Source organism: Strix uralensis, chromosome 13 (assembly GCF_047716275.1).
Source record: "Strix uralensis isolate ZFMK-TIS-50842 chromosome 13, bStrUra1, whole genome shotgun sequence".
NCBI lineage: Eukaryota > Metazoa > Chordata > Aves > Strigiformes > Strigidae > Strix > Strix uralensis.
The window spans coordinates 3,737,919-3,760,698 of record NC_133984.1 but is presented as its reverse complement, the minus strand read 5'-3'; the positions used below and the strand labels follow the sequence as shown (position 1 = coordinate 3,760,698).

The 22,780-nt window shown below is 36.3% G+C and overlaps 1 protein-coding gene across 3 annotated transcripts in view; it reads right to left on the bottom strand.

The window, feature by feature from the left end:
• DACH2 (dachshund family transcription factor 2) overlaps nucleotides 1–22,780 on the bottom strand; it is a 308,465-nt gene that overhangs the window by 58,334 nt on the left and 227,351 nt on the right. For all 3 annotated transcript variants that reach the window (XM_074882876.1, XM_074882877.1, XM_074882878.1), the window contains exons 4-5: nucleotides 14,230–14,385; nucleotides 11,265–11,437 (exon numbers count right to left, since the gene is read on the bottom strand). In XM_074882876.1, the coding sequence (XP_074738977.1) occupies nucleotides 11,265–11,437; nucleotides 14,230–14,385 (329 nt within the window). The remainder of the gene's footprint in view (nucleotides 1–11,264; nucleotides 11,438–14,229; nucleotides 14,386–22,780) is intronic.

The following is a 22,780-nucleotide window of genomic DNA, read 5'->3' as shown; positions in this document are numbered from 1 at the left end:
AAAAAAGTACAGCCTTCTACATGCAATGTATCTGGGCACAGCTTTTCATCCTTTGTGTCATGACAGCATTTGTCACCTCTCTTTTTTTTCTTGGTAACTTTTTATTTTCTAACTTTTTCACACATAGGAACATAAAGTATGTTCTTTCATGTTTTCACATACTATTTTTAATCTATGGATAGTAAAATTGACATATATGAGTCTCATTTCAAGTAAACAGTTTAGATTTGGACTAAACTGTCACTAAATGCAGTCAAATTTGTAAACTCGCTAGAATCTGTACCTGAATAAATTACATCAGTATCTTCTCAGGGTAGCATGCAGACAAATTTTAAAACCTGTGGCACTGGTAAGAATTTCACTTTTGCATGAAAAGCACCACTGGCTAACAAAAATAAGAATGTGCTTGCAAATTCTTATGTGTACATTTGCACACACAACTTTGACATTAACCTCTAATTTAAATATATATAGCATTCTGGGTAAGGAGAAAAAAAAAGAAATTATAAAAATTTAGCAAAATTGAATTCTACAGTTCTGTGTATCTATACTCGCAGATTGCCTGAAGATGCCATAGAATTTTCATCAGTAAAAACCTTTAGGAACAGGTTAGACAAGCGTGGCATAAGTAATAATTCATCCTGTCTTGAGGAAGACAAGAGATTATCTGACCATTTGAGATCCCTTCCAACCCAGTGATTCCACACATATAATTTTTCTGAATTAATTCACAACTCCAGTATCCTTCATTCCTGTTCCCAGAACCAATAAAAAGTAAGAATCTTCTAAAGGGGACAGATCATGGCCTGAGATAGTCCAGATATTCTTACCTTAAAATCCCTCTATGTTTTAAACCCTCTATTACAAGTCCTTGGAAGTGTAGATCCACACTCACAAGGAGATGCTTGAATTTACAGAATTCCAGAAACTGTATCTTCAGAGTTGCCCTCATCCCTGGCAACTGGCTGTTCCCTGCAGAAACTCAGAATTGAAATATAACTCTCTTTTTTTCAAAAAGGGAGATCCTCTTGCCCCCACCTCATTAAAAATCACAATTACAGTGTAATCTGGGGAAGTTGTCTCATAGGAACTTCGTAATTTTTCTGCCTTTCTAACCTATTCTCAAAGATTTTTCATTAGGAGTATGCAATCTGGCTACTTGGTGGCAATTTACCATAATGCTTTTGAAAATAAATGAGAGAGCATCTGAACTTTTTATGCAATTTTTGCTAGACAGTATCCTAGATCAATAATACAGCTTTAGGAAGGGAATTGTAGATTCTAATAGTTTCTCCATTATAAATAGCTAACATAATAGCTTCTGTTCATAACCTATTGAGGCAATTCATTGATAGCACTGGCAGTAAGTGATATTTTAAGAATATTCTGTTACCCATTAAAACCATCTCTCCAAACCACACTCATCTTCATATTTACAGATACATTTGAGAATGATGCAAAGGGAATCTGAGACTGGATCCTCCTAGTAGCAAGGGGTGGCATTTGCCTATTCCAATCACACCAGCTGAAAACGTAGCACTGAATGTGTTTTTAATAGGATAGTTATTGTACATTAAATAACAACTGAGCCTCTAAATCATGTAACAGATGTGTATCTATTACATAGCTGTTAATCCTCAATGGATCTGTTTTCACTAATTATCTGTTATTTAATGAACATACAATAACTAACAAATCTTAAAGGGGGACTTTTAATTGCAGTTTTTTTGAACGTTAATTAAAAATGTTTATTAAGTTTTAACAAACATGACTCTATTCTGTTGAGTCACAAGTTCTTAAACTTTTGAAAACAATGGTTTTAAACAAATTTTCAAATTCTGGGGGAAAAAAGTCAAAGTCACTGATCTTAAAGTCTCCTGTGTCGTCGTCTTCTTGGCTTCCAAAACAGTGGTTTTAGAGGTTGCTGAGATGAGCAGAAGAGTAAGAGAGAGCCATGACTCATTCTGTGGATGGGCTGCTTATTAGGTTACTTTTAAAAGTCACATTCTTACCCCAAGAAGTATTCTCCTAAATAAATGATGAATCATATACATGTAATCCTGAGCTTATAAATACTATGTGTCTTTCACCTTTGTGTAAATAATAGCTTCCAATAGGTTACTCCTAACAGGCTACAACTCCGACTGTAATTTTGTTTGCCTGGATTTCAGTTTTAACAGCCCTCTTTGGCACTATTTCCTCTCCTTTTACCACAAAGAGTACTCAATTTACAATTAAGATATCATTTTGAAATTATTACTTTCACAGAAGAGTACATAGTTTAAGTAAATTTCATTGTCTATTGCAACCATGAAAATGAATAGCCAAGGAGAGGACATGCCAACTGTTCTGCAAAAAAAACTATGAACAAATATGACTATGAATTAACACTTAGATATCACACAAACAGCCATATATGTCATTTTAAATGGGAGTTATCTGAGTAATTCAAAAGCTGATGATTTGGAAAAGCAAAGTATTCAAGCTCCTTCTGGTAACTGCATTTCCCATTGTCTCTTGCTATAAAATAATCTGCTTCAAGTAATTTGCCTTCAAACTCAGGGTCTTGGTTTGAAATGTTCAGACAGAAATAAAAGTGTCAAATAATGTCATTCTTAATCACGCAGTGAATCACTTTCTAAGAGAATTAGTTGATTATGTCATCTAATGTCTTACTAGTTACAAAAATTTACATATACAGGGATCCACTTTTCCCTACAAGCAACAAAGGAGCTGAAATTTTCTCCGTATCATATGCACTACAAATGAGAATAGAGTATCATCATGTAAGATTGCATATGGATCGAGAAATTGTCTATTTCTAAATGTTTGTGTGGAAATGTAATGCTGAATTTCCCTTACTATAATGAATAACACTATGAACAGACTCTTTTTTTTGCAAGTAAACAGATCCATTTTTCAGTCCTGTAATCAGTATGCATCTATTTAGCTACTTAACAGCAATGTGCTCTGGTTCATTAGGTAGCTACTGTTGTGTCTCAGCCTAGTTAAAATTTCACAGCAAGTTAATCTATTTTATTACAAATGAGAACACAAGTGATAATGTCCTCACCATTTTCCAAACACAGGGTTAACAGTATTTGTAACAAATCAATGAGGGCATTTAAATAGGAAAATTGCAAATCTAAAACCTTAACATTTTTTTAACACGTTGATGACTTCATTTTATTTGTCATCTATGTATTTTACAACCTTGTTACTTTTCATATATTTTATTTTTTTTCCCCTTGAAAATAGCTCAGTTCCCAGCAGCACACTGCTGTGCAGCCTGGTTCTACAGTAGGTGCGCTCACAGTAAGAGAGAAGCATTTCTAAATAAAGTAATATTTTTTCCATTTGTATTTCTTCCTATTTTATAAATTTGCAAGATTCATATTCTAGGTTATAATGCAATGAATTATATATATAAAATTTACAGATTGTGAGAATTTTATGAAAAATGAAAACATTTCTCAAGATCTCACCTATTTATCTAACTATAGCACCTACTTTATCTTATCTTTTCTCTTCCCTTTACTGAGCTGTAACATAAATTCTCAAAAAAGACTTTTGCAGTATTTAATCCTTTTGAAGGGTAATATATTTCTGTCTCACTAAAGATCAGTGTCTTGCTTTGGCTCAGAAAATGTAGCTACAAAGCTTGACATTGTTAATTTTAGTTGTGATTTAGGTTAACGGCACTGAAGTCATCAACCCATCCAATTTCCAGATACATCCTTGATTTCACCTCAATATCCCTTTTCTATCCCCTGTGAGGTAGTATTGCACACAAATAATATGAAACACTACATAACAGTTGCATCCACACTAGTTTTATTTGAAATATATATGAACAGCTTACCTATTCTTGACATAATCATCTTGACCTTAATTCCTTACCTCTGATTTTTTATAGTATTGATCTCCATTTTGTGTCAAGAGTTTAGAGAAATGATGCTGCTGGATTTTCCTTTATTTTTCTTTATTCGTAGATCTAATCTCGCTGTAATTACTCTTCCAAATGTTAATCTATTAATGAGTTCCTAGAGGATTTAATGGCATTTCACTGCTGACAAGCAGGTTTTGGAAGTTTGTCTGAGTCCTGGATATTTTATTCAGACATTTATCTTGATATTTCATGTTTAATTGAGGTGCTGCTTCTGTACTCTACAGGGCTCTGCAGTGGCAGGAGAGCTGGAATTCACCAGACCATGCTAATGAAACAGAGAGGAAGGAAAAATGGGGATTCTACTGTCTTTAAGTCTAGACTAGAGTTTTCAACTATTGTAAGAAAGATTCAGAGCAGATGACCACGTTGGAAAAAAGGTGTTCATGGGCTCTGGCAGAATAAATTTTCCAACATTAATTTGCACACTAGCTCCCCACTGGAATGTTTATTGTGCCACACCTTGATCTCCCGGTGCTTACCAAACCACCACTCGGATTCTCAAAATGGACTACTCAGTTAAAAAAATCTAGGAACCAGAGTCTCATTTCTCCGGAGGGCTCTGTGAAGCCAGGAGCAGTCAGCCCGTAGACTGGCTGCAGACCTCCTCACCTCCTCTCCAAAACTGCCACACAGATTCATGCCTGTGATATCACTGCTCCTATCTCCCTGGCTGAATTCTCAGTAAGAGAGAAGAATAAGAAAAGTTAACTCAATTTCAGTTAGCAAAGACTTGCTAAGTTGGGTTTTTTTTAGTTAATACTAAGACACACATTTCTTTCCAATTGACTTTAGCTGAAACTAATACTATTTGAATTCTAATAACAAGTACATTTTTAATAGTGTTCTAAAGTTTACAGTCCTTAACTAATGCATTATTGAGAAAAGCAACACATAACTGGCATTCAGGCTTTTCAAAGAAAAAAGAATAATCCTGACACAGTAAGCAGGAGCTATGCTAAATCTGCAATGATGCTGGACAGTGGCCGACAAGAAATACCATGGTTAGAGTTACTGTTTCTGGGCAAGAGATGGTTAGGTTTATTTTTGTGGTTAGGTTTATATTTTGAATCATTTAATCTGGAAACGGGCACACACGAAGAGTATGGATGACTTGTTGGTCTTCTGAGCCACTTATAGTATCTCCAATTGCTGTAAGAACTGGAGATGAACAAGGTAAACAGCTGGTCTAAAAACTAAGATAGGATCTGTATGTCTGAAAGCCAGCTGGATCTCATTCATCTTTTACAGTGTATCGGGAAGTCATTCACTTAAAAATATGTACTTTACCATTTAAAATGCAAGTTTTTTCACTGTGTACATATAGTTGTTTCAGTTGTAGTAAACCGGCAATTATTTTCCCACCAAATTTAAGAAATCAAACTCTTCTACGTTTACTATTTTTTAATACCAGATGTTCACTTGCTAATTCCATTACCTTGTGACTACTTCCTATCAATTCATTAATTGCCAGCTGCTCAGCCAAACAGAAAACCGCAGCTAATCAGATGGTATTGGTAAACAGCCAAACAAGAGCTTTCTTCTTCACCATTTCTTAAATTAGCAGTCACTGCGAAAACTACAGCAACCTTCATTCGCATATTAAGATTTTACCTTTACATTTTACTTTGAATCTGAAAGTATAATATTGACTAGATTTGGAAAGGATCTTGCAGTGGAAGCTTTCTACTTGTAATCCTCCTATGAATTGTTTCACCCAGTGCTGCTACTGAATGAAAGAAAGGCACTCCCAGGACTAATGATGATAATGCTATATCTAATCTACTTTATAGCTATATTAGTTATTAAGTACAAATGCAAATGACTAAGCCAATACTAAAAAGATCTGAGCCAGAACTAAAAGCTAGTATGTGCTTGGCCTAACAATACTGCCTTGCAAGCTCTGCAAAAAAGAGATGTACTTGCTTCTTACTGTAGTTTTTCCCACTTGCAAGTTTAAAATAAGTATTCATTGCTTATTCTTTAACCTAGCAACTAGGTGTCTCAGTGTTAACAAGCCAGGTATTCTTGCAGGGAGGGGGATATGCCTCCCTTCAAAGGAGAAGAGATGAGAGAAATTTAATGCAAGGGACCTGAACATCTCCCAACATAGTAGTTTCTCTGTATCAGTGAACAAAAAGATACAAAACTGCACGCTCACTTCTCCTTTGCTACAGATACAGCCACAAAAACTAGCCTTGTAAGAAGCAAACTTCAACTACTCTGTCTCACGTGTCACTCCCCTAACATATTCTAGTACCCATTTCAGCAGTAAGCTGCCAGCAACGAACACATGCTATGAAACAGAACAGAATAAATCTAATAATGAGAAAAATAACATAAATTTTATGGAAGTTTTATTTTATAAATCTTGTAATATTCTGAAAACAATTCAGAATGAATGCACAGAAAGATAGGAAATTAAATGTTATAAATTCTGTTATGAGAAATGTTTTTATACTGAGAAGAATTGTTTCAGAGCATTCTGAGATGGCCACATTTTTCTGGCTGTCAGGTAAATATTATGAATATGAGTTGTACAGCACATAGAAAATAGCACCTCTCAGCAATAATTACACAGCCCATCTGTATTCTCTTTAGGGAATTTAAAATCATGTCATATACATCCTTTACAAATGCTTTAACAATCCCACAAAATCAGGAGAAGAACAGAACACAAAGGAAAGGAGACTCAAAAATCTCTACGTGTCTAGATCACACTGTACAAATAATGCTTTGTACTGTCTATCAGTTGACCAAAAGATTCAGACAGAAATTGTGTAGAGTTGATGTGAAGTCCAAGATTTCAGTTTCCCTACCAAAACAAAAAATTGCATTTCACCTAAATGTCTTTTTTGACATTTTGGGACCTTGATAATAGCAAAAAGAGTAAGAGAAAAAAGATTAAGAGAAAAAGATTAAGAGAAAAATAGGAAAACAGCAAGCATGAGGAAATGATGATAGAAGAAAAAATGGACAGCAGGAAACCAATTTGCAGAAATACTCCTACTCAGGAGAAGCACATCTCTCAGCAGCTCAGAAGAGGTTGTTAGAGAGCCAGAAGGAAAGGGAGAGAACAACGAGAAGGAGGAGAAATGGAGGAGGAAGGGTGAGGCACGAGCAAGTGGAGCAAGGGAAGTGCAAAATATATGGGGTGAATAGAACAAGAAGCAAGGAAAAACTGGGAGAAAAGGGTAAAAAAGCCTCTCAAATCTCTGTGATAAAATTTTGCCTCATTACTCTCAGTACTGTTTTGAAATATAACATAAAAGTGAGCAGCTTAAGGCCCCTGGTTTGGATTCGGTTCCCACAATTTCAAGCCCACTCAAACCACAGTATCTCCCATCAACCTGTTTCAAAGGACATCTGGGAAAGTGACCTTTCCGTGAATATACACCGACTGGCACAGCCACAGCACCAGAAACTTGGCTCTTGCCAGCCCTCCTTATACTTCCCTAACCCCAAACCTCCCCCCCACCCTCTCCCTGCCTTTTGTCTGAAATCATGTCAGCTAATGTTTTTTAGTCATGTAAGCCCCTTCTGGCTTAACCTGTATAAATGGAGACTTTAGGCTTAATGACACAACCTTAACACTCCTGATGCCTTTATCGTACACGGCTTGAGGATCCGCAGCGTGAGGCCTCATTCCGCTACAGACATGGCCCGTTATACGGGCATGGTCTGATTCCGAGGTTCAGAAGTGTTGTCAGTGAACACAAGAGCTATTCCCATTTTTGCTGTGACACCTCTTCATGTATTTTCCGTCCACATTGTGCCATGAGGTCTCAACTCCTTTGGACCACATTAAATTTAAAGGATCTGTTACAATTTAGGTGTGCTTTCAGCATTCTACTCAAGTTGTGTTCTCAGCATAAATCTTAGAAGTTCCTTTATGATAAACTGTGTAATATGCTGTGAATGAATATTAATAGTCATATTGACTAGTTACATAATTAGTCATATTCATTATAGGTCCACTATAAAAGAAAAATCTTGATGTTATGTAGTTATTGCTCTCTGGAATTGAGTTGTTCTATAAACTTCAGTGAAAAAAACTTTCTCTTTTGTATTAAAGGGCCCATGCAAACTTCACTTCTGAAGACCTTAAAATATTGTCACTGAGTAGATTTTTCTGTGTTTCGGGAACAAAATTACTGGATGACAGTAAACTGCTGCATTTATTCACTACTGTTTCTAGCCTAAACCATGATTCAAGTGTACTTCAGCTAAGTTTCACCCCAGGCTGATCCTCAAGACCAGGCTGGCAAAGCATTTTACACCTAGGCTGGTAACTGGATTGCAGAGTTTATCCAGCTGAAAAAGAGCTCTGGGGGGAAAAAAAACAAAACAAAACAAAAAAACAAAAACAGGAGAGTAGATGCAAGAGGGAGAAGAGACATGGTGGCGAAGTCAGTGTTGCTGACAAATTTTTTTTGCCATGTGAGACCCTCAAATACACAGATTCTTCAGAACCATTTGAGTAAAGTTTCAAACAAAGCAAGCTCTTTCAGATGTGCAATAAATCCCTGAAAGATTGGATTTATTACAGGGGCACTATCAGAACTATAGCTATAGCACTGCTAGCGGGTGCTGCTATAATCACATCAGATCATGTTATAGATGGCTAAGAAGGTTTTGTGAGCCTGGCCATTGTGCCTGCCTAATTTATAGTGTTCCTGTCAGGAAGAAATCAAGTTTCATAGTTATGACATTTCTTTCTGGAGCACTAAATGTTAACTTTGCTGATCATGCATATCTTGGTAGAACAGCTTATTTCTAAATGGCAAACGTGATATAAAAAGCATAATGACTTCATTCAAAACCTTTATAACGCAGCTGATTCTCACACCTGTAGAAAACAGGCCAAGTGGTATTTTAGTCATCAGAATATGGAAATAGATACGCACTCAATATATTCGATTCATTTCTCCCATTTTAACTAACAACATGATGCTGGAATTGCAATCTATCTAAAACTAGTCATTTTTTGTAGTTATTAAATGTACTTAAATAATGCAATATAATAAAAGTAATACTGCTGACAGATAACAACAGTAGCAGTATCTTTTACATATTGTGTTTTGTACAAGGATTTAATCTTAATTAGTTGTCATTCAGAGCTAGGTGATTGTACATAAGGGAAGGAAAGGACAAAAAGAGCCTCACAGTCTCTGTAATAAAATTCATCTACAGTTTCAGCACTCAGAACAAATGAGAGAAAGATGCAGCATCACTTGACAGGCGAGAGTAAGACAGCAATGGATGCACACTTTACCTCTGCCACATTAGCTACCGGTGTATCTTCCTCTACATCATGTAGAGGAAATACTTCCCACTAGAGTGCTGGTGAGACCTAATGTTGCTGTGGAGATATTGGGTATCCTCTAGTGCAGGTGTTGGGGAAAAAATAGCTGTAAATGAGTAACTAACATCAGCAAGGGCCTGCTAAACAGCATCCTTAAACCTAACTGCTTGCAAAAACTGTAGTTTATATCACAAAGAACTAGCATTGTTTACAAATCCATACTTAATCTTCATTTTGACATACAGATCGCATTTAAAATATAATCAAATCTTATGCAGTCTACTTGCTTCTACAAATATTCCGCTGCTGTATTTAAGTTATGGTTTTCTCAAGAGGTCTCTGAACAGCTAAAGAAAAGGTTACTGAGTGAAACGAATGGAACTTCAATTAATTTCTAACAATTCAGTGACTCGCATTAACTAATGGACAGTTGGACATCAGAGATATCATGTCTCTCCCACCCAATCAACAACTGTGCCAATACAATGATGGTAAGAAGTTGTTTTTATAGATCTTATTCCTAAATAGTCTCTACCTGGGGAATGCCCTCCTTGAATTTTACCAGCCTCCCAGAATCCAAGAAAACAAAATATAAACAAAATCAAAGTATTAATAACAAGATTTGCCCTAACTTGGAAGTGGACTCTCAGCAAAGAAGAAAAACAACCTGAGGCAATTTTGGAGATGCTCAGGGCGAAGAAGAAGATCAGAAGAAAAACAAAGACCTCCAGAACCTCAGCAACAGAGAGATACAATATTTTATGCTACTATAATGTGACAAAAGAGATCTGCTTTCTTCCCTGAAAGCATGTTGATATCACTAAATACGAGTATGAAAAATAAACATGTAGCTTTGTACTCGTAGTTTCTTTTCCCGCTCGATGTAGAAACAAAATTTCCTGCAGTGGCAAGCTGTGACAATAGGAAGTACACCACAACCCCACCAGATTTATTCTTACAACTGACCTGTAATATTGGCAACAGTAACTTTATTTTATAATTAAGTAACCATATTTTATAATTAAGATGCTTTACAATAAAGATACAAGACATTAAGTTCAGCAAATCAGTGAGAGTTATTAGAATAAAGCAACTCAAAACTTTGGGATTCCATTATGAGGGGGATACCTGAGTGTAAAAGAGCATAAATATAAAAATAAAGACACGCACTTTCCAGAACAGATAGCTCTAAAGACTCACATATTTAAAAACAAAAAAAATGGATTAATAACTACCTTTGATAGCTGACAAAATTTTGTCAAGAAGAAACATGCATGTACATGTAAATACACACAAAATTTAGACTGATAAAACCTTTCAATTTTGCTCAAAAAAAAGAGGACACTGTGTTTTAGAGAATCCCATAGCACCAATCCCTCACGTGCACTGATCCTATACCCTTCTACTTTGGAAATTTTTGTCTCAACATATTTTTTTTTTTTAGTGTGTGTCAGGACTTCAGCTCTCAACACAGGCATGAAATTTTCTCAACAACCTGCTTGGAAGAGCCTATCAGAAGCCTTTCAAAAGTATAAACATGTTTTATCCAGCCAGAAGGAAATTTAGGTGTGGCTACCAAAGACTATACTCACTAAGGTACTTCTGATGATTTTCTCTGCTATTAACCTGTTCTGGAATTGCACCACACTAGAGTTCCTTTATGTTCCATAGCATTTTCTTTTAAGTGTAACATTAAGTCTGATTTTAAACATTTTAGAATTGCTTTTGAGCTTTAACAGATGCAGTACTACTTATTCCCCCAGCCTGTAGCGAGTGTTAGTATCTGTTTTTAATTACATTACAGATTTGTAGATAGTGCAGAGCATCTTAACTTCTTGACTGTACTCGTGGGTGTTTCCTCAGACTGAAGCACTATCAGGAACAGCAGACCAGGTGTGCTACAGGCAGTATAAGCTCACTGCCTCTTAGTTATCCTCCTTAAGAAAGTCACTGTAAATGTTTTTGTTAGCCACAAAAAGCTATTTTTTTCTAAGTCTCGCAGATGATTCTTACCTTTATAACAGAGGCCCCTGCCCTGGAAAGAGGACTGTGCATTTGGGCTGCTGCAGCCATGTTAGCTATCGTATTGAGGTGGTTCATCTGATTCATTGCCATTGCAACCGAAGCAGGAGGTAGGCTGACGGGAAGCAGAGGGTGGGGCATCATCATAAACGGCAGGTCTATCCCTAAAAGAGAACACGGGCAGGTTATGGGTGTCAGTCCCTCATTTTATAACACAACACCTTAATTTTTAGAGTCTATATTCTACTGGAACATTGACTAGTCAAACGCAGTAGTATTATGTGTTAATAATTTTGATGTTACACAGGAAATAATTGTCTTTGCATTCCAGAAAAGGCTGTATGGTTTCTATTAGGGGAAAAAAACATACAGCTGTAAAGTAACACAATATTAGCAAAATGAATGAAAGTGTATAAATTCAGTGATTTCTTTATTAAGAGCAATAAAGAAAAAACCCACAAAACATGCAGATATTTGCATGTTTTTCCAATATATCAGACGGATATTTATCTGACAATATACTCCTGCCATGTCCTCTTGCTATTATTACCTCACATACACAGTAAGCTGAGACTAAATTTTTGTATTAGGACTATTTCTTGAACACAGGAAGCTGTGTGTTGGACTACAGACACTACTGAACTACTGTAGAGAAGGTCTGTGAACTGGACCATGTGATGAGAGGTTAAAATTGTTGCCAGAGGTTTTAATTTCCAAAAAATCACTTTAAATTGTCTTCTGCTATGGATATAAAACAGTTTAAGAAAGTACGAAATTCATTTGGACTGACTTGCAGATCTCGACATTGCCAAAAAGGTGGTATTACTGCTGGCAAGAATTGGATTCTTCTGTTTCATCATGTGTATTACTTACTGTATTTAGTAATGACTACAATGGAAAGCAAGACCAAGACATAAATTCACTGAAAAAATTGTTTTGGGTTATTTTACATTTAAGAATTCTTTAGAGAGACTACTTGAAGATAGCTACCCTTGGGCATCCAAAATTATTTTTCCAGAAAAAATAGGACTCATTCTGCCAGACTGAATGAATTTAGATTAGAAATTCTCATTAAAAAATTCAGGTACAAGTAGTAAATAACATAATCATATACCCAGTCATAACCATATGCTATTCACATTAATTATTTCTAAAAGTTTTTTAACTTTTGGCTCTATCTTAACTACTTTAAATGAGAAGGCCACTCACCATTCTGATGTATGACAGAATCCACAATAAAATATATCATTGACTGATACAGCTTATGTTATTCCAATTCAATTTGACTATAGCGATATAAAAACACCACTGCGCCCACCAAGAAAGGCAGAATTGTATATATTCTGAGCTCCCACACTATTTCTGTTTAGCTCCAGTATGTCATGATCAACAACTGTGATGTATTATGATTCGCTATATATTTTATATGATGATCCATGACAATATTAATTATGATAGATACTAAACAAAGCCCACATACATCTCCCTTCACTTCAAACCATACTGACAATCCCCTTCAGTGCTTACATCCATAAGCCTTTGTTCCCCTGCATATCTCCCTTAACAGCCCAATAATCTTTCTTCATACTCTATAGAGTTCCAAAACTCCCAGACACCATCTGGCCACATTGAGTTGTATGTCTACTTAAAGTCCAATTGACATGCAAACTAAATGCAAACTACAAACAGAATTTAACAGCACATCACCAGTTTTAAGACACAATCCGTCAAACATTTCAGAGGACTATGATGAAAATATATCCTACACTTGCAAATCATTGGACATAATGTCTGACATTCAATAAACCCTTTAATAGCCTATAGACATTTGCCTACTACAAAATCTACTGTAAAATAATCTTTAAAGTTTTCTTCAACAGCAAAGATCACAATATCCCTATATATAAAATATACACAGGTATCGAATTATGCAAGGATATAAAATGAAAGGATAAACTACAGTGAATTTGAGTCCTATGATCTGGGGATTCTTAACTACTGACACGTAACTCAAAATGCTCAGGTCCATACCTTCCAATGAACAAAGCAGACCCATACTGTAGGAGTCATTTCAAGAGCTTTGATTTGTTCAAGTCTGGAGCCCTAAGGAACTATCTGCTCCTAAAATTGAGTAAGGAGCCAGAAATGTCATTCATCTAACTAACACCAAAAATCAACTTTCAAAACTTTAAGAATGAAGAGCTTAAACAAATAACAGGAGTTCAGAAATAGTGAGATTTTCATTCTTCATCCATCATCATCTGTTTGAATTAACTTCACTCCTCACTAATCTTTACAATATTAATCTTTCTTGGAATAACTTTCCCTTCCCTTCCTTCCCTCTTCAGGTGCAAAGGAGAAGGGGAACTGCTGGCTTCCCACCTGCTCCCTTCTTAAGGGAAGGAACAGAGATGGGTTTGAAGGGAGCTTTCAGTTCCAAATTCAAACTTTATCTATGTCATTTTTTTCCAGCTGCTTTGGGTAGCTGGGTTCAATGGATGACCTTGCCCACATCTGGCAGGTACAAGGCAGAACAAGGCAGAGGGATTGCTTCTGCTCGCTTTTAGCTAGACATTTTGCATTTATTGCTGGTTCTCATATTTTTATTTGGTTGTCAGCATTTTCACCTGGAAGAGAATTTTCTCACATAGCTAAAATTTTAAGCAACTTTATGGTAATTTTTCCCTTCAGTCCAGCCATGGAAATGTCAGTTAAGGACTGAGAGTCCCTAACCCAGCAGTGGGTGACTATTCAGAGAGGGCGGCTGTATCCCAGCAGGTAGCTTGGACATGATGCACAAGCGCAGCAGGCAGCAGGAAGACTGACCCTCCTGTCCCTCGAGTGTCTCCCATCCACCTCCTGCACCCCCAAGGAGGTTGGGAAGGAATGCAAGTCCAGCCTCCAAGCAGGGTTCCATGTACTTTTTTTTTATTCCCTGTAAGAGCACAGTACGTACTGTTGGTGAGCAGGTGATTCTGCTGGAGAGGACTGAGTGGGTGCGCACTTCCAAGGCTGGACTGCCCTGACAGTGTGGGATGACCAATGCTGTGCTGTGATCCTGTTGTAATGGGAGACTGAAGCTTGTCTTTATCCCAGGAGGATTCACTCCCACCTGCAAAACAGGGTACAAACAAAGCACAGATAGCATATACTTTTCTTCAAAAGACATTTTGCTCGGTTAGCAATGAGCTAATACTCTTCATAGCTAAGCACCTAGCACAACCACAGCATCCAAAACCAACACCTGAATTTTTTAAAAATAAATTAATAAATATGCAGCAGGCAAAAAATATTATTAGAAACTTTCAGCATCACCTACCTTCATAACAGTAGTTTCTGGAAACTGGAAAAGCTAAATATTTAGGGATAAAATCGTCCAAGTAAACATCAGTCACAAGTAAGGCAGGCAAAAAGGGAACGTCTGAGACACTGAATCACAATCTCCTGCTATCACAGGGAACTTGGCCACCCAGTCCCTGCCAGAGACTAGTCAGTGTCTACACTCGGACTCATCAGGTCTCTTGCTGCTCTTAATCTTCTGGAGAGTTGCTCCACTACTCACTCCCTCCAATGCTCACTAGCATTCCAGCTTAAATTCATCCCTGAACAGGTTACAACAATTTAACTTGCTGCTATGTTATCTTTGAGCTTAAACAGCTTTCCCTCCACTGCTGGATTTGATCCTGGGGATGTCCCAAGTGAAACCACTTTGCTAGGTTAAACAAGCCAGGCTTTAGGTTGGGCTTGGAAATCATCAGTATTGAGGAATTTCAGTTTAAAGAGTCCAGATACTTATTATGTACAGTAACTACTGTCTACAACAAAACCACAGTACAGCAAACTGAGTACTCCTGGGTTTGGTCTAGAATATCTGTTTGGTCTTCTGAAGAGAGGGTGTTCTGCAGCAATTTTACAGATTGTAGTTTTCTTCTATATTACACTTACACATGTGAATAACAACAAGTTCCTTTTAAAGAGCCATAAAGAAGACCGTGTTAGTGAATTCTACAATACATCCGGTCCCAAAACCAAACCACCTTAAAAAAGTTAGATTGAACTTTTCTAGAGTAAAAAGGTATTTTAAGTACATGCCCTTCTCAGGTATGCCCCATATTTTCAATTAGACTATAGATTGTTATGAAAATGTCTAACTGCAGTATTGACTTTGTTTTAAATTTATGAACAAGAATTTCAATTAGAATAAGTAAACAGATTACTGTGATGCAGCAGATAAAGGCAGCAAGCAAAAAACCATTTTAATTGAATATGAAAGTAACAGAAAAATTCCATTCTTTATGACAACACTCAGCTAATAAACATGAGTAATACCACTAAATGAAAAAGTTTGAAAGATCAATGATTGAGAAAAAAGGAAATCACTCCATCATTTTAGCACTATGTCCAAGTATGAATTACCCTCCTATAAAACATTTGTAATTTGTAAAATGATGAGTAATACATTGACAAAGAAAGATACACTAAATTATGCCATGTGATATAATATAACATGGCATAGGGCAGTAATTAGAAGAACTACTACAGTTAAAGCTGTGTCAGCATCTTTGTTGTTTAATATACTGTATATCAGCTCTTTCAAATAACATTTGACTGATACTTAGTTCATTCTGACTATTGTGAAACAGAGGTGGTATTATTTGGTAAAGTATTTCTCAAGTTAAATGTGTAATTTTAAAAAGATTTTCTGAGGGAATACTTAGCATTTGAATTTACCAACTGAGTTTTATTTTTCTCCATACACTTTTTCAGTAAATTTAAGTTTAACATTTAGACTTTATTCTTCCTCAAAAAACAAGAGATGTACCTTATAATGATTTTTTTTGCTTAGAAATAGATTTTATACATGTAATTTCATGTATCGGGGCAGTGGCTGTGAAAACTGCACAAGACAGTTTGTCAGAGATTTTTGAATGAAAAGAAAAAACTTCATTCTTCATCTAAAAGTCTACCTCGCCCCATTTGTTTTTCTCCAATACTTCGAACCCCAGGCCCAGATGGTCTAAACTCTCAGCTCATTTACTTGTTTCTGGAAGTTCTTGTCTTTCCAAAGCCTCATGCATCTACCCACCATACTTCTGTGGCCCTGAAGCTGTAGTATCAGAGTGCCCTACCAGCTTTCTGTGCCCAGCTTTACAACTGTTGTACGTTCCATAGAAAGTACAATTATTCCTGGTTTACAGATGGAGAATTGCACTGCACAGAAAAGTGACTTGCTTAAGGAAATCAGGAAACCTGCAATGGAAGAGGAAACTGAATTTAAATTATGTCGTACAGTCCAAATCACTGGACCAGTTTTCCTTGCAGATGGGGACAATAATAACTTTTTTCCCTGCAAATTCCACTTGTAAATCTGCTCCAGTATTCAGTGCCAGCAACACAGGAATAAATTGTGATACACTTATCTCTACAGACCATTCCTGTATTCTTATGTTCCCTATCACTTCTCCTTACAGAAAGGAAAAAAAATACTGCTGAGTGTATGATGTATAATAAAAGTGCATGTTAAATGAAATGTATCCTGTAGTCTGCAGTATACCACATAGATAACAGCTTCATCATTTAATCTGGGCTGCATATACTATGTGGTAGGAAGTCTCCTAAAAAGAAAATGATAATTAGAACTTCTTCTTACCTAGAACTGTTTGATTGTGATGTGTTTTATAAGGGCAGTACAATTATCTCCAACTTACAAGTGGGAAAATTGAGGTGTAGGCTTATGAAGCAACTTCCTCCGTGTTACCTGGTAGACTAATGGTGAAACTGGAACAGAATCAGGTCTCACGGGTCCTACTCCTGTGCTCTACACCACAGACACTTTCAGTTCATCCCACCCACAGTCCCTTTGCACAGCTAAAAAATAATAGTTTTAAAAGAAAGCTTGCATCCTTCCCTGCAGTATCTATTCCCACACAGTAAGAAAAATTTACATATGAATTAATAGTAAGCCAGAACTAGATTCACATTATAAACCAAACACGTGAAATGTAAACCTGTGGTAATATACTCAGTACTTTTACTATCATGCAATTTTTTTAAAAAAAGTATTCATTTTGGAGCATACACATTTTCTTATTTAGTAACACTGCTGTCAGCATATTATATCATCAAATACATATTTGACATATATGTATCAATGCATATTTTCAAATTCTTTGTTACTGTAACAATTAGAAGTGAATGCATCTAGAAAAAGTAAACCCTCCTTGATACTTCAAGTTTAGGTTTTGCTACAATTTTTCAGATTTCTGTTCATTGTAATTTTTTGTCCAAATAGGTGCCATCAATATGGCAAAGATGTCATGTTTTGATTCTAAATCCTGTCTTTGGTATGATGACCTTATAGGTGAAACTAAAATTGAAACTTTCTGATATGAATCATGCAAAGAAATAAATTTTCAGGAGCTGAAATTTTTTTCTCTCATTATATTCAAAAGGTTTGGTCTTTGAAGAAATCTGTATTAGGAAAAAACAATTTCTTTGTCCACACTATGCTAATGAAGGCTCTCACTTTTTAATATAGAAGGAGTCTAAAATTAAACAATGATCCATACTGTATATAGAGAGGTGGACTTCAAGCAATTTCTTTTAGATATATATGAAACAAAAGGGGAAAAAATATATGAAAAAAGCAAATATACATCACTACAGAAAATGAAACGACAGAAAACAGCAATGGAACTTACTTTAAACTCTTGTATATGAAGGGAAACATAGTTTTTTATTTATTTTAAATGAGAAAGAATATTTCATATTAAAGTATTACTAACTTGATTCATAAGTGTCATAGGAATATTATTAGAGCACTCAGAAGTCTGTTGATTTGTCAAAATGCCAATACATCATTTATATACTTTACAAAAAGCTTTACATTTAACACTATTACCCACTGCCCATATGACCTTCTCTCCAACAGATAAAAATAAAGGACAAAAAGGTAATTTTTCCTTATCTTGTTTGCATTCTAGTCGATCTTGTCCCAGAACAGATTGTACTCAGCATTAAAAAAGGGCAAGAGAGACAAGAACCTCCATCTTCCAGAGCTCCTGACGCTTGTCAGAAGCAAGCACTGAGACTGCTGTCTCCTTAACGTAGCCACACCAGAGCGGGAAGAAAAAGGCAGAGATACCAGCTGGTCAGCCATCCAAAAAGACTGCAGAATGCACTGGCTGCCCAGCAGAAGCAGCTTAAAAAAAGGTCTGACCTGTTTGAACCATCCAGTTCAGGCCACACAGCAGTGTGTGGCGTACAGTTCTGCTTTCAGATTTGCAGCTAAATGCACATTATGGATGAAAAAAAAGGCCTGATTGTCTGCACTGTACAGAGTCACCCACACAGAAATGTAGTGCATGTTTCAAAGGGCACAAATAAAGAGAGACACTACATGGATTTGGTAAGAGAAAGAGTTATTTATGATATATTTAATAATTAAGATCTGGTATTTACCAGTCTTAACAGGTTATTTGAGAGAACTTATTTATCAGTGCATGTTCAACTAAGCAAACGCAAAACTAATGTAACAAACCCCAGTCCATTCATTTCTAAATTAGAATGCGGTGAGAGGTAGGCATTCCCTTAATGCCATTTTACAGCCCAGTGGCCAAATTCTGTATCTCTCTGTTCCCAAGTCCCTATGAACAGCGAATTCAGATGAGTTCAGATGCACAGGGAGTTAAATCACAGGTAATGCAACCAAACAGGGCAAATCAGCCTAAGGAATACACACATGTGCTGTTGATGACACACGCTGTACTCACAAAGCCACTGCAAGGTTATTTACAATCACGTACCTGTCTGCAAGCAAAATGCCTCTGTTTAAGTTTCACTTTGTTCAGTTGAAGGAAATGCAAGGAATAAGCTCAGCTTCATTCTTCTGAAAATGCTGCTACTCACCCTTCTTTGATTCTAGTGATTTTATACAGTAACTCTTAAAGCTACATGTTTTCTAACAATAAACCTCTCTGTGCATTTGTGTTCTCCAAAACAAAATCCAAAAAACTTTTTGGGTGAAAATATATTTGTGACGATTAAATTAGTGTCTTGTTTTTAGGTATTGAAAGATCTCCAGAAAGTAATCAAACTTCAATTTTGTGACAGTTTCTTTTCATTTGGTTTCAAATTCATTTTATCAGCCTTAACACTGTCTGGTCTAGCTAAATGAAATCCACTCTGTCAGAGGTACCTTTGAATTGAACAACCACACTGTTTCAATCTATGCCTGTCGTTCTATTTTTTGTTGTGATACATTTCTGAAAAATTGAACTCAAATTGTTAAAAGCAATACCATCTTCACTGTCCAATTTTATTTTAAAATTATTTTTAAACACATTCTTCATGCTGTTGGGCATATTAAGCATAAGATCAGCTGCAAATAAAAAGGTATTCAGTGCATTGCTATTTCAGCATTGATAATTTCAAAGTATTTATCACCTCTAACTTCTTTTATAAGTGTCCAGCACACACACAGGGCCTTTGAAATTTTTGGGCTTATCTAGAACCCCCGTATTCCTAAAACAACATGGGCCTATTTGCCAGCATTCCTAGCTCCAGCATTTTCAGGTGTCCCAGACTGTTTACTTTATCCTAATCTCACCTCGATACTGGGAAAAACGGTCGTTTTTTTGGCCTACACAGAATGTCCTCTGCTGAAAACACTTCAGCCTACAATTTCCTGTCAAGTCTTTTCACGGTATCAGCATCTGAATGTCCCAGGAAGAGAAGAGTAGGTAGAAAACAATTTTTGTCATATTTGATAGACTGAGAATCTCACTACAGTAAGGATAGGAAGATACCATCCAGGTTATATTCTTGGTACACTGTCACTTTCCTGTCAGAAAAACATAAAACTGTTCTGGGTCAGGATTAGGACCCATTTAACGCCAAATTCTGTCCCTCGTATTGGCAGTAAATGATGTTATTTACGGAGGCCACATAAGCATGGACACTTTCTGTGGTCCCTTATTACCCCCAAATAAACTTTCTTTAAAATGGGAATGAGGTTTTTTAATCAGCCCCCAAAAGCATGACACACATCTGAAAATCTAAATGGAAGATTTGCAATGCATTTAAAGGTTTAATGCATTGATTTGTTTAGCTGTGTGTATTCGGCTATATCAACTTCTGGATTGTGCCCTGCAAGAAAGCCATGAAAGTGTGTAGAGTAAGATATTAAAACTCAAGAAATCCAGTGATGGCTTTACTGGGCTACTTCCAAAAACTTATCAAGTGGTTCAGCAGATGTAATTACTGCTTAGCCCTGCCAAAGCTTTGAAATGTGCCCATTAATTCAGCAATTCCCAATCTGTCCATCAGTCAGTCATACTTAAAAAATATGTCTGTCACAACTTAGGTGGAGTAATCTGTTGATAATTATACAATAAGAAGGCATATGAAATCTGAATATAATTTCTAAACTTTTTGAAAAGTCTTAATGACAGCAAAATCAAAGTTTATTTCACAGCAACAGGATACTGAAGATAACTGGGAATATGTCAGAATATTTGATGCCAATTTAATTAAGAACAATTAATTCCCGGAAGACACTTTTTTTAGAAGATAAAAGCAGAGATGTAATATTTATTTAGGAACCTGGCCATCCCTCCCAAACCATCAATTCCTTCCCTTTAAAATGAACAGAGAAAAGGAAAGAATGGTAAATGCAATGTGTTTTAAAGATCCCAAATTATGATTGATGATTATAGTGCTAAAGCACAATACCAGAAAAGTAGTCTTATTGTCAGTTACCTTGGAAAGTAAGACTGTCCTACAATAGCATTTCCAGGCAAAACAAGATCTCACAATTAAAATCAGGTGGTCAGCGTCAAACACTTGTAACAGCATAAAACCTGTTCTCTCTCTAACAGACTGGGTCATTCATCCCTTCAGATTACATACACACAAATGCTGATAGCTACTAAAATACAGCAGGGTGTTTTCTCCTACTTCCTAAGATCAGCGTAGAAGAACTACTGCTGTAGCAATGAACACTTTTCAGCAAAACAGCCTTTGGTAGGCAATTGCAAAAATATGGATGGCATTTTCCTTGGGTAACTAGTGTTAAAAAATGGGAAAAATGTTTCAACACAAATAGAGAGATGCAGGAAAAGGCAAGACAGTGCAGTATGATGTAAGGGACTAATCTGATAAAAACACAAACTGCTCAAAGTGGCAGTATCTTCATTTAAACTCAAAATACCAAACATAACCCAATGGGTCAGCTGATTCAACTCACACCATTAAGGTTAGATTTAGCAAGATGAAACATTGTATTTACAGAAAGTTACAAACTATTATAATATCTACTATACAAACTATTATAATAATTTTCATAAAAATACACTAATATCGAAAAGCACTTCTCAAAGGTAGCTATCTGTACCCCTTCTCCTCTCTTCTCATGCTGCTTTAGTCATGCATAAATATTAATCAAAACAAGTTGCTGCTTGCCTAGGAAGGAATGTGAAACAGTGGAGAAAAGCTCTGATAATTAATAAATGAAGTCTTTCTTCTTTGTTACCTGATAGTTAACTCTGTGATAATGAAGGGGGTAGGGGGGTGGGGAAAAGCTTGTAATCTTCATATCAATACTCAGATATTTATAGCTTCGTAAAAGGAAATTAGTCATGATATGGGGTGTGTGTGTATGTCTGTGTGTGTGCAATATAACTAAGGAAATAACGGCTCCCAGAATGACTGCATATGAACAGCTACAGTCCCTCCAGCCTAATACCTTGTCTCCAGCAAGAGCCAAAAGCAGTACTTACTCAAGAGTTTAAGTACAGAGAAAACCTATAGTGACATTTTCCCAGAATACTCTCCAACAATTTATGTATTAGGAAATTTCTTGATTTTAATAACCTTTAATAGATGTTACTTCCATTAAATTAAATGGTTTTCAACTTTTTGTATCTACAATATCCTGTAGCAAGGAGTTCCACAGCTTGCCTATGCACTGTATGAAAAGCTACCTCATGTTATTTGCAGGTGTGTTTTGGGGGGTTAACTTAGCATTTGCAGCCTTCCTCTGATGTCTTCTAGTTCTTGTAGGGGGTGAAATAATAAGTAATAAATCCCTATTCAGTTTCTTCTATACAATGTGTAGTATTATTCTTGGAACTAGGGAATTTAGAGTTAAAACCTAAACCTTCTTTTGGACCTATGTCAATGTCAAAAGCATATGCCATCTCTTTCCCTGAAAGATAGTAAGTGACCTCTATTCTTTGTCACTCAAGGCACTGCTGTATGAACCCCAGCAAGTTTGAGCTAGTGGGCAGACAATATATGTTTGCATTCTTATTGGAAAGTTGGGTCAGGGACACCCCTACTCCTGACAGCTTACAGAATGTGCTTTTGGCAAAAGAGGGCTTACAAAAATCTGCACAGATCATTATTTCAACAGACAGGATGTTGGTGAACTCAAAAGAGAGGACAAGCTTTAAATGTTCAATACTATTTTGAAAGGCAACCACAGGATTATGGTTCATTCTTGCACA